This window comes from Microtus oregoni, unplaced genomic scaffold, assembly GCF_018167655.1.
Source record: "Microtus oregoni isolate MIOR12 unplaced genomic scaffold, Mior012 000016F_ref0000370, whole genome shotgun sequence".
Taxonomy (NCBI): domain Eukaryota; kingdom Metazoa; phylum Chordata; class Mammalia; order Rodentia; family Cricetidae; genus Microtus; species Microtus oregoni.
Window position 1 is genome coordinate 4,642,400 of NW_024543075.1, and position 16,683 is coordinate 4,659,082.

General features: G+C 42.3%; 1 protein-coding gene across 1 annotated transcript; it reads right to left on the minus strand.

Annotated features, from left to right (window-relative positions):
* Positions 1-10,660: 10,660 nt before the first annotated feature.
* Positions 10,661-14,115, minus strand: LOC121457823 (olfactory receptor 13A1-like). Its single transcript, XM_041666851.1, has 2 exons — positions 14,102-14,115; positions 10,661-11,603 (listed from the first exon to the last, which is right to left on the minus strand). Exons 1-2 carry the CDS (start codon positions 14,113-14,115, stop codon positions 10,661-10,663), a joined length of 957 nt encoding a protein of 318 aa, XP_041522785.1.
* Positions 14,116-16,683: the final 2,568 nt, after the last annotated feature.

Sequence of the window (16,683 nt, forward strand, 5' to 3'; positions counted from 1 at the left end):
GTGTGTGTGTGGCAACTTCCTACTGCCCATGCTACCACAAACTATATGGGTAATGGGGACAGCTGTCCCATGCTCACAATTTTGGGGCTGGCTCACTTATACCTCCACTAACAGGGTTGTTTCTGTTATGCTACCCTAGTGTGGTGTAGGGCCTGCTTTCCCAAATGTTGTCTGGTAGGATCAGGGATGTTTCTCCAAGTCTTATGACCACAGTGTCTGCTCTTCCACCTGCTCCAGGCATTAATGGGCCAGGGGGAGGGCTTCTTTCTCTCATCCATGCTACCACAGGACAGATGAAAAATGGGGGCAGGTGTGCCATACTCACTACTTTGGGGCTGGCTCCCCACATCTGCACTAGTAGGATTGGCTCTATTGTCCTGCCCTGGTGAAGTATAGGACCTGCTCTCCCAAGTGTTGCAGCTGGTGGGGGTCAAGGATAACTCTCCCACTCTTAGGACCACAGGGCCAAAGCTTCCACCTGCCTCTGGTGTTGATGAGAAGGATGGAGAAAAGGATGGCAACTATTCCCATCCATACTGCCATAGAATAAATTGGGAAATGTGGACTACTTTTGGTCAAAATTTCAGGGTTGTCTCACCCACACCTGTGCTAACTGTGTTGACTTATTTGTGCTGCCCTGGCCAGTGCAGGGCTTGTTGTACCCTGTTTTTGAACTGGTATTTTTTGATATACAGTTTTTTTGAGTTCATTATGTGTTTAAGATATTAGCCCTCTAACAGAGGTATAGTTTGCTGTGGGATGCAATACAATGCTTTTGTACACTGTAAAGATTTGTCACTCATATTGGCTTAGTAAAACACTGACTGGTCAGTAGACAGGGAGGAAGTATAGATGGGGCAACCAGATTAAGAGAATTCTGAGAAGAGGAAAGGCATAGACAAAGTCACCAGCCAGATGCAGAGAAAGTAAGATTAATGTGAGTTATTAAGAAAAGGTACCAAGTCATGTGGCTAAACATAGACAAGAATTATGGTTAATTTAAGTTGTAAGAGCTACTTAATAATATACTTGAGCTAATAGGTCAAACAGTTTATAATCAATATAAGTCTCTGTGTGTTTCCTTGGGACTGAACGGCTATGGGACTCAGCAGGACAGAAACTTCTATCTATTGCAGTTTATAAAAATCTTTTCCGAATCTGTAGTTTGCCATTTTGTCTGAATGATGGTGTCCATTGGCATACAGAAACTTTTTGGTTTCGTGAGGCCCCATTATTGATAATACTACATTTGCTGTTGGTGTCCTGTTCAGAAAATCTTCCCTGGGTTAATGAGTTAGGACAATTTGTCATTTTCTCTTCTCTCAGATTTAGAGTATCTGGCCTGATGTTGAGTTCCTTGACCCATATGGAACTGAGTTTTGTGGCAGATGATAAGGATCTACCATCACTCTTCCACATGCAGCCATCCAGTTGGATTAACATAGTTTTCTAAAGACAGTAATGTTGAGCTATATCCTTTATCGCTTGTGTCCCAAATCAGAGATGTGTGGTCCAGAAGCAAGTGAAGGAAGGGCTTTTAAAGTCAAAACCACAAGAAATACTTTAATATCTTTTACAAAGAATTTGCAGAAGCCAAAATTTAGCAGTTAGTCATATAAGAAGCAGTAGGTCATGCTGTACATTTCTGGGTGGGGGTCAAGGAGTCAGGGTTGCTGAGAACTTTTCTCTTAGGAACTTCAGTTATAGACAAATGGCGATTAGGTGCCAAGATGGATGCCTAGCACAAAATGGAGTTTCTTTAGCCATCATATTTCACACTGGCTCTAGATCATATGAATCAAAAAATTGATTCATGCTGAGGTAGAGGTTAATATCAAGGCTATAGAGCTTGAATTTGAACAGAACTGATTCTGTTTTAGAAGTACATTAGTAAACAATTTAAAGTCCAAGAGCAGATCATAATGCAAAGGAGTCTGAAAAGAATAGATCCATCTATGGCAGTTTAAGAGGTGGTTTGCCATGGGACTAAGAGTGCTGTCTCAGTTAGGGTTTCTACTGCTGTGAGGAAACATCATGGCCATTAAAAATGGAAAATCATTTCATTGGGGGTAGCTTACATTTTCAGAGGTTTAGTTCATTATCACCATGGTGCGACATGGTTGTGTGCAGGCAGACATTGTGCTGGAGATGGAACTGAGTGTTTTACATCTTGATCTACAGGAAATAGGAAGTTAAACTGAGATCCTGGGCATGGCTTTGTTGTAATAAGAGCAGCGGGGCTGCGTCCCCAACACCCCAGCCGCCTGCTAGCTTATGCCCAAAATAACAACACACAAACTGTATTCATTTAAACACTGCTTAGCCCATTTCTATCTAGCCTCTTCTAGGCTAACTCTCGCACCTGGACTAGCCCATTTCAAATATTCTATGTAGCACAGCTAGGTGCGCTTACCGGGAAGATTCTAGCCTACGTCCATCCTGGGTCGGAGCTTCATTGCGTGTGTCTGCCCAGGAGCCGGGAGCATGGCGTCTCTGCTCCAGAGAGCAGAGCTGTCAGTCTGAGCTCACTTCCTCTTCCTCCCAGCATTCTGTTCTGTTCTGTTTTCTCCACCCACCTGTGTTCTAACCTATGAGGGCCAGCCAAGCAGTTTCTTTATTTTTTTAACCAATGACCTTCCTCCATCATGGCTTGAGCATAGATGACACCTCGTAAACTTTCTCCAACAAGGCAACACCACCACTAATAAAGTCACACTTCCTAATAGTGCTTCTCCCTATGAGCTTACAGGGGCAATGATATACAAGCTACAACAGGTACCAATTAGAGGCCTCAGCATGTTACTTTGCTCTTGTATTTATTTTTTTGAACTATGTTTAATGCTTCTTTTTAAATTCCTTGTTGGAAACCAATTATGAGTGAGTACATCCCATGTTCATCTTTTTGGGTCTGGGCTACCTCACTCAGGATAGTGTTTTCTATTTCCATCCATTTGCATGCAAACTTCGAGAAGTCATTGTTTTTTACCGCAGCATAGTACTCTAATGTGTATATATTCCATACTTTCTTCATCCATTCTTCCATTGAAGGGCATCTAGGTTGTTTCCAGGTTCTGGCTATTACAAATAATACTGCTATGAACATAGTTGAACAAATGCTTTTGTCATATGATAGGGCATCTCTTGGGTATATTCCCAGGAGTGGTATTGCTGGGTCCAGGGGTAGGTTGATCCCAAATTTCCTGAGAAATCGAAACACTGATTTCCACAGTGGTTGCACAAGATTGCATTCCCACCAGCAATGGATGAGGGTACCCCTTCCTCCACAGCCTCTCCAGCAAAGGCTATCCTTGGTGTTTTGACTTTAGCCATTCTGACAGGTGTAAGATGATATCTCAAAGTTGTTTTGGTTTCTAGCCATAAATAAGGGTCACGGAGTCTACAATAGGTGAATCTAAAGAAGCTAAGTAAGAAGGTGAACCCAAGGAATAACATATAGTTATCCTCTTGGCTAAGGGAAGTAGACAAAATTGCCAGAGAGAAAATTGGGATCTTGGGGGTGGGGTGGGATGGGGTAAGGGGAGATGGGGAGATAAAAGTTAGAAGGGAAGGAGGGGGGGCCTTGGGGAAACAGGAGGATTGGGATAAAGGAAGGTTGGACAGGGGAGCACGGAACCACAATTCTTAGTTAAGGGAGCCACCTTAGGGTTGGCAAGAGACCTGACCCTAGAGGGGCTCCCAGGTGCCCAAGCCGAGGTCCCCAGTTATTTCCTTGGGCAGCTGAGGATAGGGAACCTGAAATGACCCTATCCTATAGCAATACTGACGAATATCTTGCATATCATCATAGAACCTTCATCTGGTGATGGATGGAGATAGAGACAGAGACCCACACTGGAGCGCTGGACTGAGCTCCCAAGGTCCCAATGAGGAGCAGAAGGAGGGAGAACATGAGCAAAGAAGTCGGGACCACGAGGGGTGCACCCACCCACTGAGACAGTGGAGCGGATCTATTGGGAGCTCACCAAGGCCAGCAGGACTGTGACTGAAAAAGCATGGGATAAAACGGGACTCTCTGAACATGGCGAACAATGAGGACTGATGAGACGCCAAGGACAATGGCACGGGGTTTTGATCCTACGTAATGTGCTGGCTTTGTGGGAGCCTAGCCAGTTTGGATGTTCACCTTCCTAGGAATGGACGGAGAGGGGAGGACCTAGGACTTACCACAGGGCAGAAAACCCTGACTGCTCTTTGGACTGGAGAGGGAGGGGGAAAGAAGTGGGGGGAGGGGGAGAAGTGTGGGAGGAAGGGGAGAAGGGTGGGAGGAGGGGGAGGGAAATGGGAGGCTGGGAGGAGGTGGAAACTTGTTTTTTTTTTCTCCTTTTCTCAATAAAAAAAAAAAGTAAGCCGGGCGATGGTGGCGCATGCCTTTAATCCCAGCACTCGGGAGGCAGAGGCAGGTGGATCTCTGTGAGTTCGAGCCCAGCCTGGTCTACAGAGCTAGTTCCAGGACAGGCTCCAAAGCCACAGAGAAACCCTGTCTCGAAAAACCAAAATAAAATAAAATAAAATAAAATAAAATAAAAATAAATTCCTTGTTGGAATAAAAACAGCGTTTTGTCTTGTTTTTTGTTTTTCCCCACAGTGTGCCAGGATGACCTCCTTTCTTTAGGAATGATAGATCTACTCTCCAACAGTTCTGTAAAACCATTTCTGCTAGGGAAATTCACTTATTTTTAACGTTGTCCTATGGAATCCTTGAGGTGTTGTATATCTTGGTCTACTTTATGACTACTGCTACTCTTTACATGCTATGAACCTCGTCATAGGAGTGTCCTTTACATGCAGGCAAGTGTTTTTTACCCTCTTCTCCAGTCTACACACCTACCTGGAGAGGGATATGTTTAGAATCCAGAGATTTCCTTCCCATGGTCCTAATATACAGCTCTTACACATCTAGGGAGGCCAACTGCACAGGCCCAATATTCCCATAATGGAAACAGAAAATGTCTTCTAATTGTTCGGAGTTATTGGTGTATGTGTTAGTACTCTAGGATTGGCCATATAGGGAAGCTGAGTCCTAATAAGTTGAAGAGATTAAACAAGCACCTCTTCCTTAGAGATCTTCTAGGGTAAGCTTGGTTTCTTCCAGTCCACATTTCCAATTTTTTTTTTGTGGAGGTTGTAAATGAGGTAAAAGAGAGATAAACCTCTGTCTCCAGCACAATGTCTGCCTGTACACAAACATGTCTCCATGTAAAAATGAGGCCAAGAGTATAGCAAAGCTAGCAAATATTTTCTAGGTTGGTAAGGGTATGTTTTTATCCAGCTATGTAGTAACTTTAAGGTCTAGTGCTTAGGGACATTATCAGGAGATGAAACTATTCCATGTCTTTTTTGGGTTAGGAATGATGTTGAGTCTGTTACCATAGTCCCCTTGGTTGAGAATGAGGGTTGCTTTATCACTGTGGATGGAGTGTCCATGAAAGGAGGACAGGGAGGCAAGACATCCTGTTCTTTGGTTTAGGCAGCAAGCTTTTACCTGGGCCTGTTGGACTAGGTTTCTGGTTTGTTATGTTTTATATAGAGAATTCCACAGCATACTTCCATCCATCTTCTTTAATGGCTAGGCAGAAACCCCAGACCCAGGTTTTAATCCAAGATTGTTTCCTCAATTCATTCCAGGTTAGGACTCTTAGAGTAAAGGGGTTACATTTCCTGTAGGCACATTTCTGCTGAAATGCCTGTAAGGGCTTGAGGAAGGAATAACTAGATGTTGCAATAGACTGCGGTCTTCCCTTTGCTGGAATAAGTGGAGGTGGGCAAGAAAACTTTATTTTAAATGGTGATAGCTTGTCCTAATGGAAGGAGTACCTGATCCTAAAGAGAACCACCAGGAGCAAACCAGTCCATCCCTTGTCAGTTTGTACATGGAATTTAATTAATGTTTCTTTAGTAGCCTTGTTAGCTCTTTCTCCCTGTCCTGAACTTTGGGTCCTAGAGACACAGTGGGATTTCCAAAGTATTCATAGAATTTTAGGAACACTTGCTGACACAGACCTTGGCTGTAAAGGCTGAGCCATTGTCAAGACTCAGATGGAGGGAAGCCTGAACCAGGGAATGATCTCTATCAATAACATTTTAGTAAGTACATTGGTTATTTCTGACCTAGTGAGAAAAATTCTACTCATTTTGAAAAAGCATCTTCAAACTCTAGAAAATATTGGTAGCCAAACCTTGATGGAATAACTTCAATGAGGTTCCCAGTGTTTGCTGGGACTGAGTCCCCTTTACTGATCACTGAGGGGTGCTGATTTTCTTTCTCTTGGGTTCACTTGGGCATAGATGGCAGCGGGTACCTTGTTCAACACTTTCCTCTGGTGATGGAGAAAGTGCTTGTTTATGATTAATTATTTCAACTTGGCTAATTCCAGGTGTGTACTTTGATGAATATGAGAGAGAAGAGATGTCCCCAAGACTTCTGTTGGATGGGGTGTCTGTCTGGAATAACCCACCAGTCCTCTGTCTTTGTGTCCTGCTGTCTGGCCAAATTTTATTCCTCACTAGGGTATATAGGATGCTCTAGCTGGTCTGGTTCAGGCAGAAAGGTGAGAATTGAGGGAAGCCCTAACATTATTAGCAAAAGCCCCACTGGCTCTGTGGCTGCTTATTTTATGACTGTGGCAATGAGTCTGTTTCCTCAGGGTTCAACCGAATTCTCCTTTTGAATTCCTGGGCAATAGACAATAGCAAGCTTCTTTGACAGCCAAAGAGTTGTTCCTAGGGCAGAGACCTCCTCTTTGTTTTTGATCTTCTTTCCCATGGAGGTCTACAGGCCCTGATTCTTGTTAAAGCACCAAGGACTGTTGCAGTGGCTATCAGTATAGATGTTGACTGAATGCCTATATCCCCGTCTTAGTTCCTGGTTTAAGGCTATCAGTGTGGCATTTTGGGCCTGTGTCCCTTGAGACTGAGACTGAGCTCAGATTATCTCAGTGTCACCACAGTGTTGCGTGGAGGGGGACGCTTGTTCTTCCCAGCTGCCTGGCTAGCTTACACCTGAAGTAACCACATAGAAACTGTATTCATTAAATCACTGCTTGGTCCATTAGCTCTAGCTTCTTATTGGCTAACTCTTACATTTTATTTAACCCATCTTCATTAATCTGTGCATCACCAAGAAGTCGTGGCCTACCAGCAAAGTTTCAGCACATCTATCTCTGGTGGCGGCTGCTCCATGGCATCCCTGACTCTGTCCTTCTTCCTCCCAGCATTCAGTTCTGTCTTCTCTGCCTACCTAAGTTCTGTCCTATCAACAGGCCAAAGCAGTTTCTTTATTCATTAATGGTAATCACAGCACACAGAGGGGATTCCCACATCACCACAATTGCTCCGGCATACTTGATCCTGTGCCGTGCATAACTGCTTCCATTGGTGAATAGGGTCACATCTCTCTTTCTGAGGGGCTGGTCTCAGAGATCCAGTCATCCTTATGGTGGTCAAAGACCTGGGCACAGCAGTAGACTGGTTGTTCTTCATGGTCAGGTAGGAGGCATGGTATGATTAACAGTGCAGAGGATTAAAACCTGATCCTGGGTGGATCTATAGGGGTAACCTGATAATGGAGGAGGTATGTGTCTCTGAGGGACACTTCCGTTTATGCAGATGGGAGTGTTTTCAGGAAGGATTCCCTGAAGCAGAGTATCTCCTCTCCATGTGGGCAGCAGCATCCCAGGGACTGAGGACTAGAAAGTGAGAGTGTTTCAATTCACTAAAACAGGGGATCCACTCTCCATGTGGGTACTACTATCCCAGGGATTGGGGACTAGAAAACCTGGGCTAAAGGGAAAAGGAGAAAGTCAGTTGAGCACAGGTGTTCCTCTAAGATGTGTGCTGAGCCACCATGTTGGGAAGAAGTTCTTCACCACATATGCCTACTGCCAGGAAGCCCTGCCTTACAATAGTGTAGAAGGAGCTGTGGCCGCTTCCTGCCACCCAGCTCCAGCACGGCTAGCTTTACCCAAAATAATTACACGGAAACTGTATTCATTTAAACACTGCCTGGCCCATTATATCTAGCCTCTTTTTGGCCAACTCTCACATCTTGATTAACCCATCTCTAACAATCTGTGTAGCACCATGAGGTGGTGGCTTCCCGGGAATATTCTAACCTGCATCCATCTCAGAGAGGAGAGCTATGATGTATTTTCTCACTGTCTTCTTCTTCCCAGCATTCTGGTCTGTCTACTCTGCCTATCTAAGTTCTGCCCTATCAGGCCAAGCAGTTTTCTTTATTAATTAACCAATGAAACCAACAGATAGATAGAAGAACCACCTACATCACAATAGGCTGACACAAACCACCACATGCCCATGGAATGAGTACTCTGAAACCATGAGACAGAACAAATGTTTTGAAAAGGTAATTTTCTCACAAAGTTGAAGAGCTAACTGGTACAGTATGCCTGATTAGCATCACAAATCCTGGTGTGATACAGCATTTAAGAATAAGGAAGTAAGTTGATGAAGAATATGTTTAATCTGAAAAGGATACGGCATCATTTCAGCAGCATCAGATGCTGCCCTTTCTCCACTCCGCTGTCTTCCTATCAGTGTCTTAGAGTGGCCGCACATGCACTTCCCCTTCTCAGTCTTTCCTATGCCTCCTCATTCCAGTTCTCAGAGTGTTTTGGCTAGGAGTAGTAAATGAACATCAAAAGGACCACTTTTTGTATTTGCTTTTTGTTTTGCTTTGGTACTTTTTGTCATATTGTCTTGGATTTGTTTTGCTTTTTGAACACAAATACAGACACACACACACACACACACACACACACAGAGTGAGAGAGAGATTGAGAGCCTGAGTTGGGTAGTTAAGTAGGTATAAATGATGAGGGAGAAAATCAGGAGCAGAAGGAGAAAGAGCACGAGCAAGGAACTCAGGACCGCGAGGGGTGCACCCAAACACTGAGACAATGGGGATGTTCTATCGGGAACTCACCAAGGCCAGCTGGCCTGGGTCTGAAAAAACATGGGACAAAACCGGACTCGTTGAACAAAGTGGACAATGAGGACTGCTGAGAATTCAAGAACAATGGCACTGGGTTTTGATCCTACTGCATGTACTGGCTTTGTGGGAGCCTAGGCAGTTTGGATCCTCACCTTACTAGACCTGGAAGAAGGTGGGAGGTCCTTGGACTTCCCACAGGGCAGGGAACCCTGACTGCTCTTCGAGATGATGAGGGAGGGGGAGTTGACTGGGGGAGGGGAAGGAAAATGGGAGGCGGTGGCGGGGAGGAGGCAGAAATCTTTAATAAATAAATAAATAAAATGATGAGGGAGAAAGAAATATGATTAAAATATGCTGTAGAAAAAAGGTGTAGCCATTGCATTTTTATATAGGATTCATTTTTTTTGTTGATTTTCATTCATAATGTGAAGGAAGAGTTCCACTTTTGTGTGTAAATATTTATCTAGTTTCTTCAAAACTGTTGGAAATATTAATCTTTCTCATGAGTCTGAGTGTCACCATTGTCATAAGTAATCTGGAGTCACTTATGTGAGTTCAGTTTTGAAACTTAAACTTCATCTATGCTCCTCTAATTGCCTTCCCCTTCATGCCAATGCCACCAGTTTTGACTTCCACAGCTCAGTAGGAATCTATGAAAGTTACTTGTGTCTTCCCAAGACACTATAGCATGCTGGCCCCTCAAGTATCCTTATGAAGTTTAGATCCATTAGCCATAGTTTAGGTTTTTTTTGTTTGTTTGATTGTTTTTTTTTTTTTTTTTTTTTACTTTTCTTTGGGATTTTCGAACAGGGTTTCTCGGTGCAACAGCCTTAGCTGTCCTAGAACTAGTTTTGTAGACCAGGCTGGCCTTGAACGCACAGAGATCCACCTGCCTCTGCCGCCTGAGTGATAGTATTGATGGCGTGCATCACCACTGCCCAGCTAGCAAAAGTTTTAAAACAAATTCCTGTGATATTTAGAGGGTGACATTGGATGAAAGGATAAAAGGGCTCTTTTTTTTTTTTTTTTCTATTACCACTGTGAGCCACTGAAAACCTTCCAGGAAGTGGAATGTGGCCACCCATATTTAGATAAACTTTACTTTTGAAATGGTTTGTATTTATCAGGAAATAAATCTTGAGTGTTTTATTTACATTATCTCTAAGACATTTGCTGGTTTTTTTTGTTTTCTTTTATTTATTGAATTTTATTGAGCTCTACATTTTTCTCTGCTCTCCTCCCTGCCTCTCCCCTCCCCCTTCAACCCTCCCCCAAGGTCCCCATGCACTCAGGAGATCTTGCCTTTTTCTATTTCCCATGTAGATTAGATCTATGTATGTCTCTCTTACTGTCCTCATTGTTGTCTAAATTCTCTGGGATTGTAGTTTGTAGACTGGTTTTCTTTGCTTTATGTTTAAAAACCACCTGTGAGTGAGTACATGTGATAATTGTCTTTCTGTGTCTAGGTTACCTCACTCAAAATAATGTTTACTAGGTCCATCCATTTTCCTGCAAAATTCAAGATGTTATTTGTTGTTTTTGAGGTTGCAGTAGGTAGTATATTCCAGTTGCTGCAACTCGGAATGTGTTTCCTAAACAACATTAGGTTCACCACACTCCATGAGGCTGCTCTCAGGAAAGCATGTCTAGGAACAGCCCAGGCCAGGAAAACAGCCTTCACATGTCCACTTAATGTGAGAAAGAGGGCAGGAGCCTCCCCAGGGCCAGCTTGACATCCTTGTTCCTCAGTGTATAGATGAGGGGGTTCAGGGTTGGGCTGAGGACCGAGTACAGCACTGAAGTCACTTTGCTTCTTTCTGGGCTGTAGCTGGAAGCAGGACTGATGTAGGCACAGAACACAGATGAGTAGTACACACAGACCACGATGAGGTGGGAGGAGCAGGTAGAAAAGGCCTTCCTCTTGCCCTCAGCAGAACGCATGCGCAGAATGCTGGCAATGATGCAGCCATAGGAGAATAAGGTAAGGAAGAAGTTGATGCCTCCATAAAAGGCATCTGCTATAAGAGTCATGATGCTATTCACATATGTGGAGCTGCAGGAGAGGAGGAGGAGTGGGGGGATCTCACAGAAGAAGTGGGTGATGATGTTGGGGCCACAGAATGACAGCTGTGTCATCAGACCAGTATTGATGGATGAATTCAGAGCACAGATGGACCACACAGCCATGGCCAGGACCCCACACAGCTGTGGGCTCATTCTAGAGCTGTAGTGCAGAGGATGACAGATGGCCACGTAGCGGTCATATGCCATGACCGTGAGCAGCAGCAGCTCAGAGGATCCAGACCAGACAAGGAAGAAGAGCTGAGTCATACATCCATGAAAGGAAATGGTGTTTTTCTCAGACACAAGACCAAGCAATGCCTTGGGCAGCACAGAGGAGGTGCACATAATATCCATGGTGGCCAGGTTGCACAGGAAAAAGTACATGGGACTGTGGAGCCCAGTGCTGGAGGTAACCAAAACAATGATCACAGTGTTTCCTATCAGAGCCATTGTGTAGAGGGTCAGGAAGCAGCCAATCAGAAACAGTCTCAGACTAGGGTGCTCTGAGAACCCTTCCAGCACAAACTCAGTCACCATTGTCTCATTGGGACTAACCATCATTGTGTGTCTGCCAGCTTCTGAGAACATATTACTGTTCACCTCTCCAAAGCCTGAGTTTTAAACTTGGTCGTCTCAAGATTCTCTGTTGTCAGAAATGGAGAGAGTGAGTGTACTTACATCAGGAAAGCCTCTTGTCTCTTGTGTCCTTACCATACCATTTTGTATTTCATTCACTTTGGGTTTCCCACCTAGAATCTTTCACCTTGTATTCTTGGGTCAAGGGGGACATCTGTACCTTCCTCATCCTTTGAACATGTGGATGAATGAAGCAGCCCTCACCCGGAACCTGCCTGTGCTTTGCTTTCTATCCCCTGTGACACTGTGCTCTGTTGACGTTGACATTGCTGGAAGCAGAGTTCCTCTTACCTCCACAGCAGGTATTTTCCACAAGGGAAACTCTTGAAAAAAACCCACATTGAGATGACACCTGGCCTCCTGGCTTCTCAGTCACTTTCCTTTCTTTGGTATTTGTAGTGGTGTCTCTACTACCCATTAAAACCTGATAATTATCATTACCCATGGTTAAGTACATATATATCATCTGGTTTAGCCCATTGTGACCTGTGATTTCTCCTGTGGATGTCACTGCCTTGACTAACACACTACAAACATGGTTGTGGGAACTCCTTCAGCCAATGGCCTTTGGGACACTAGCCCACTTTGGGCATGCTCTCCTGTACTATACATGAAGATGTAGGGACTTTCATAAGCCCCTTGGATTTTGGATTTGACTTCAGTTCTCCATGCATGCAGAAGAATGAGGATCTCTACTCTTTTTGTGAGTTTGTTCCCAAATAAATAAACCTTTGATATACTCCATTTGGGCTAGTGTGGCACTAATTTTTATTACAACGGTTGTCACCTAATGTGGCCAGAGTCCACATCATTACCAGGACCTGCACATTTGTTTAAAGATTTTTTAATATTTTAATATAAAGTCTCTTTTAAGTTATATAGGTATTAAGAATTATAGGTCATTAGCCATCCATATTTGTCATACTTATATTTAGCCTAATCAGGTTCTTTAGATGCATAGAGATTGTATTCTGCATAGATAGGCAATATTCAACCACTTCAAAGAACTGTAGAATATCACATTTAAATAACTTAGGCAGCACTGATCTTTTCCCAAGAGAATGTTGGGCACTGAAGACACTCACTTGGAGTTTTCTTTCTTCTTGGCACTAACCTTTGGTCAAAACTGCCCCTGCCTCCACCACTGACAAAATACATGGTGTCCAGACTGGACAAGCTGAATACAACCGAAAAGGCTGCCAAATCTTGCCAAGACAGAATAAGACAATTTTTAAATTTTTCCTGCCTCTGAAAATGGTCTGTCAGTTATTCTAGGCCTCAGCCAAACTTGGTTGCCCCAACATTGCAAATGAGACATTGGGTGATAGCCCAGGTACATCCAGTTGTCTCTGTCACTTCTTGCTTAATTGCACTTCATGTTTACTCAAGTAATATTATTTCCTTTCTCAGGTCTTGATGAGGTTAAAGACTAGATAGTTATAGTTACTTTCCTCTCATGACTTAGCCAAACCATTTCTAATATAAGACTTAGACTACTTAAGATAGGATAACTATGGAAACATTTTGCATATGTTTCTGCTTGATGTTGTTCATGCTGGTTGTAGTTCTAATTCTCATACTTGATATTTGTTCTCATTGTATATTTGTATTAGGATTGGAACCCTCTTATTTAGACAAAAGGGAGAGGTGCTGTGGGAACTCCTTCAGTCAATGGCCTTTGGGATCCTAGCTCACTTTGGGTGTGGTCCCCTGTACTATAAATGAAGACATAGGGAGATGCATGATCCCCTTGTCTGCTGGATTTGGGTCCAGTTTCCTGTACACCCAGAGAACTGTGGATCTCTACTCTCTCTGTGAGTTTGCTCCAAATAAATAAACCTTTTTTATACTCCACTCTAGGCTAGTGTGGAACTACTTTTTTTTTAATCACAAAAATCTATCACTCCAGAGAGAATTTCTCAAAATCTCTGCCTAAAACTGGAATGTACTTCCGGGCCTTTCTGTCTCAGCTATCCACAGTAACATCAAAGTCAGCAGACGCATCACTGAAATCGTTGCCATAGTCTACAGATGTTCTTGTGTGCTTTAAATGGCCATGCATATAAAATTATTACCACCTACCCAGGGCTTTAAGGCTTTAAGAAGCTTATTTTATAGAGCACAGCTCCATCTCTCTGACTCATGGTTTGCCTTTAGCTAATGATAGATCCTCAGTAGATTCATGTTCCATGGGCCAAGAATGTGTTCTGCATCCTCTTGCCTCCCTCATCCATCTGGTCTTCAAATTCTGCAACTGGAGCTTTCCCAATATTGTACCTTATCTTCTCAATATCTTCACCTCTTTCATATTTTTGAATTCTTTCCATTTACAACATTCATTTTTCTCCTCCATCACCCAAGGTCTGTGCACCTTATGATAGACATCTTCCCCTAGGTTAAACATATTATGCCTCTCCTCAGTCTTTCAGCAAAATATACTCCATAGCTTGACATAGAAGATCCAGCTGATACCACCCATTTGTTCTTTCTATAGAATATTTCATGAGTTCATATGTAAACACATTCTACCCATATCTATAAACAACTTTGTGGAAATGATTTGCAGCGAAACTTACCTGGAAATATTCTTTGCTTTGCATGTCTCTTTCAGTGGCCAAGATAAAATGAAATTTTCCCTTCATTTCTGAGCACATCCATGACATATAGCCTGTGAAGTATGTTCACTTACTGAATCCAGTGTCACTCTCCCCTCCACACTTTGCCCCACACCAGTCTTAAAACTCTTCATTTTCTTCGATCACACTTTTTCCCCTATATCATTTCTATTATTATGGCTTGCAACCCATTTTGTTCCCATCGTAATGGTAAATGTTTTATTTACAATTTAACATTTTATTACTGCCTCCATTTGAAACTAGAGATACTCACATATCACATTCACCCTTTGCAACCACATGGACAGTGTTATGTCTGACCATATTTCTCGCTGCCGTTGATTCAATTGCATAAAGAACACCAATTCATAGTTTGATATTTCCAGTTGTTCATGGAAAACAAATGACAGAAACAAATTACTCATATGTTCTTGGCACTTTCTAGCTCTGTCTGACTAATTCAAGTACACCTGAACTTGTATTACTCTCCTGATAGTTCTGATAATCTGGGGGTGATATTACCCTAGCACCAGGGAGTGTTCATTAACTTGGCCCTAGGCTGATGTAGAGGGAAAGATTTAAAAATAATTGAAACCCATAAAAATATTTACTATCTGACCAAGGCATCCTTCCAAAGAGAATGGTTTCCAAAAAGTCAGAACAAGCAATAGAGATAAATCCTGGTCTCATAGTTAGTGGCTGCACAGTCTGCCCAGTCAGAAGCCTTACGCTCTCTAAGGAGTGGATGGGGGTGGGATGGGGAAAAGGTGGACAAAGTGGGAGGAGCAGAGGGAGTGGGAACTGAATTTAGCATGTAAAACAAGAAAAGATAGCTTAAAAAAATAAATTAGAAAACAAAATAAAAAATATTTACTGTCTGATAGACTTCTCCTATAACCAACAGTACAGCTATAAAATTCTAATTACATGGAAAACAACTAATAGATTCCTAAATGACATTCCTAAAAGGCAGTGGCAGAAAAATGTAATAAGTTGGGTGATTTGTGGACCCAGAAATGTGTCCATAGACCTATGGCCACATGATTTTTTACAAATGAAGCAAAAAAAAAAAACAAAACAACAACCCCACAATAGATAAATGTTGTCATCTTCAACTAATGGTGTTGGTCAAACTGGACAATTACACATAGAAAAATTATAATAGATCCTTATCCACCATCTTTACAAAATTAGACTTCAAGTGGATCAAGACCTCAGCATAAGACCCAACAACCTTAAAACTGAAAGTTGACAAAAGAAGAAAATAGGGAATATGTTTGAATTCATCACTACAGGAAAGGACTTTCTGAACAGGACCATGGGAGTATTGAATTTGAGACCAATCATTGACAAACAGGCCCATTTGTAACTGTAATGTTTCTGTATAACAAAGAATACCGCTATTTGAAGAGGCAACCTACAAAATTGTAAAAAAAAAAAAAACAACAAAAAACAAAAAAACCCAAGAAAATAACAACAACAACAACAAAAACAAATACTCTATCATCTGACAGAGGGTTATCGCTAGAACATAAAAATAATTAAAACTGTTAAGCAATAAGAAAACAACCTAACTCAAGCTGGGGAATGAAACTAAATAGAGAATTTTCAACAGAAACACAAATAGTTGAAAAATAATTTTTTAAATGTTCAATTTACTTAGTCATCAGAGAGGGCAAATTAAAACCCCTTTTAGATGAACTTTTACTCCAATATGAATGACTAAGAAAAAACTGATAGACAATGCTGGGAAAGACATGGGAAAGAGGAATACTTTTTTTTTTTTTTCGAGACAGGGTTTCGCTGAAGCTTTGAAGCCTGGTCTGGAACCAGCTCTTATAGACCAGGCTGGCCTCAAACTCACAGAGATCTGCTAGGATTCAAGGCATGTGCCACCACCACCTGGCTAGGGAAAGAGGAATACTTATTTACTGCCAGTGGGAGTGAAAACTGGGATGATTACTATGGAAATCAGTAAGGAGGGTCTATATATAGTACAAGCTTCAGGCAGAAACCTGAAAGATTTTTGCAGCTCTATTCACAATAGCTAGGACATGGAAACAGTATAAATGTCCACTATAGGAATAATAAATGATGAACCTATGGAATTGACAAATGTAACTAACATTGCTCAGCTGTTAGAAAAGTGAAATTATGGCATTTGCAGGAAAATAGGTGGACCTGGAAGCAATCACCCTGAGTGAAGTAACTCAGACCTAGAAAGACAAATGTCCTATATTCTCTCTCTCTCTCTCTCTCTCTCTCTCTCTCTCTCTCTCTCCTTTTATCTTTTAAGCTTCAGCTATGTGTGCTTCCTTTGGAATACTCATAGAGGATAGCATCTAGTAAGGTACCATGGGGAGGTAGAAGAAGAAATGACACAAAGTTTTAAGTATG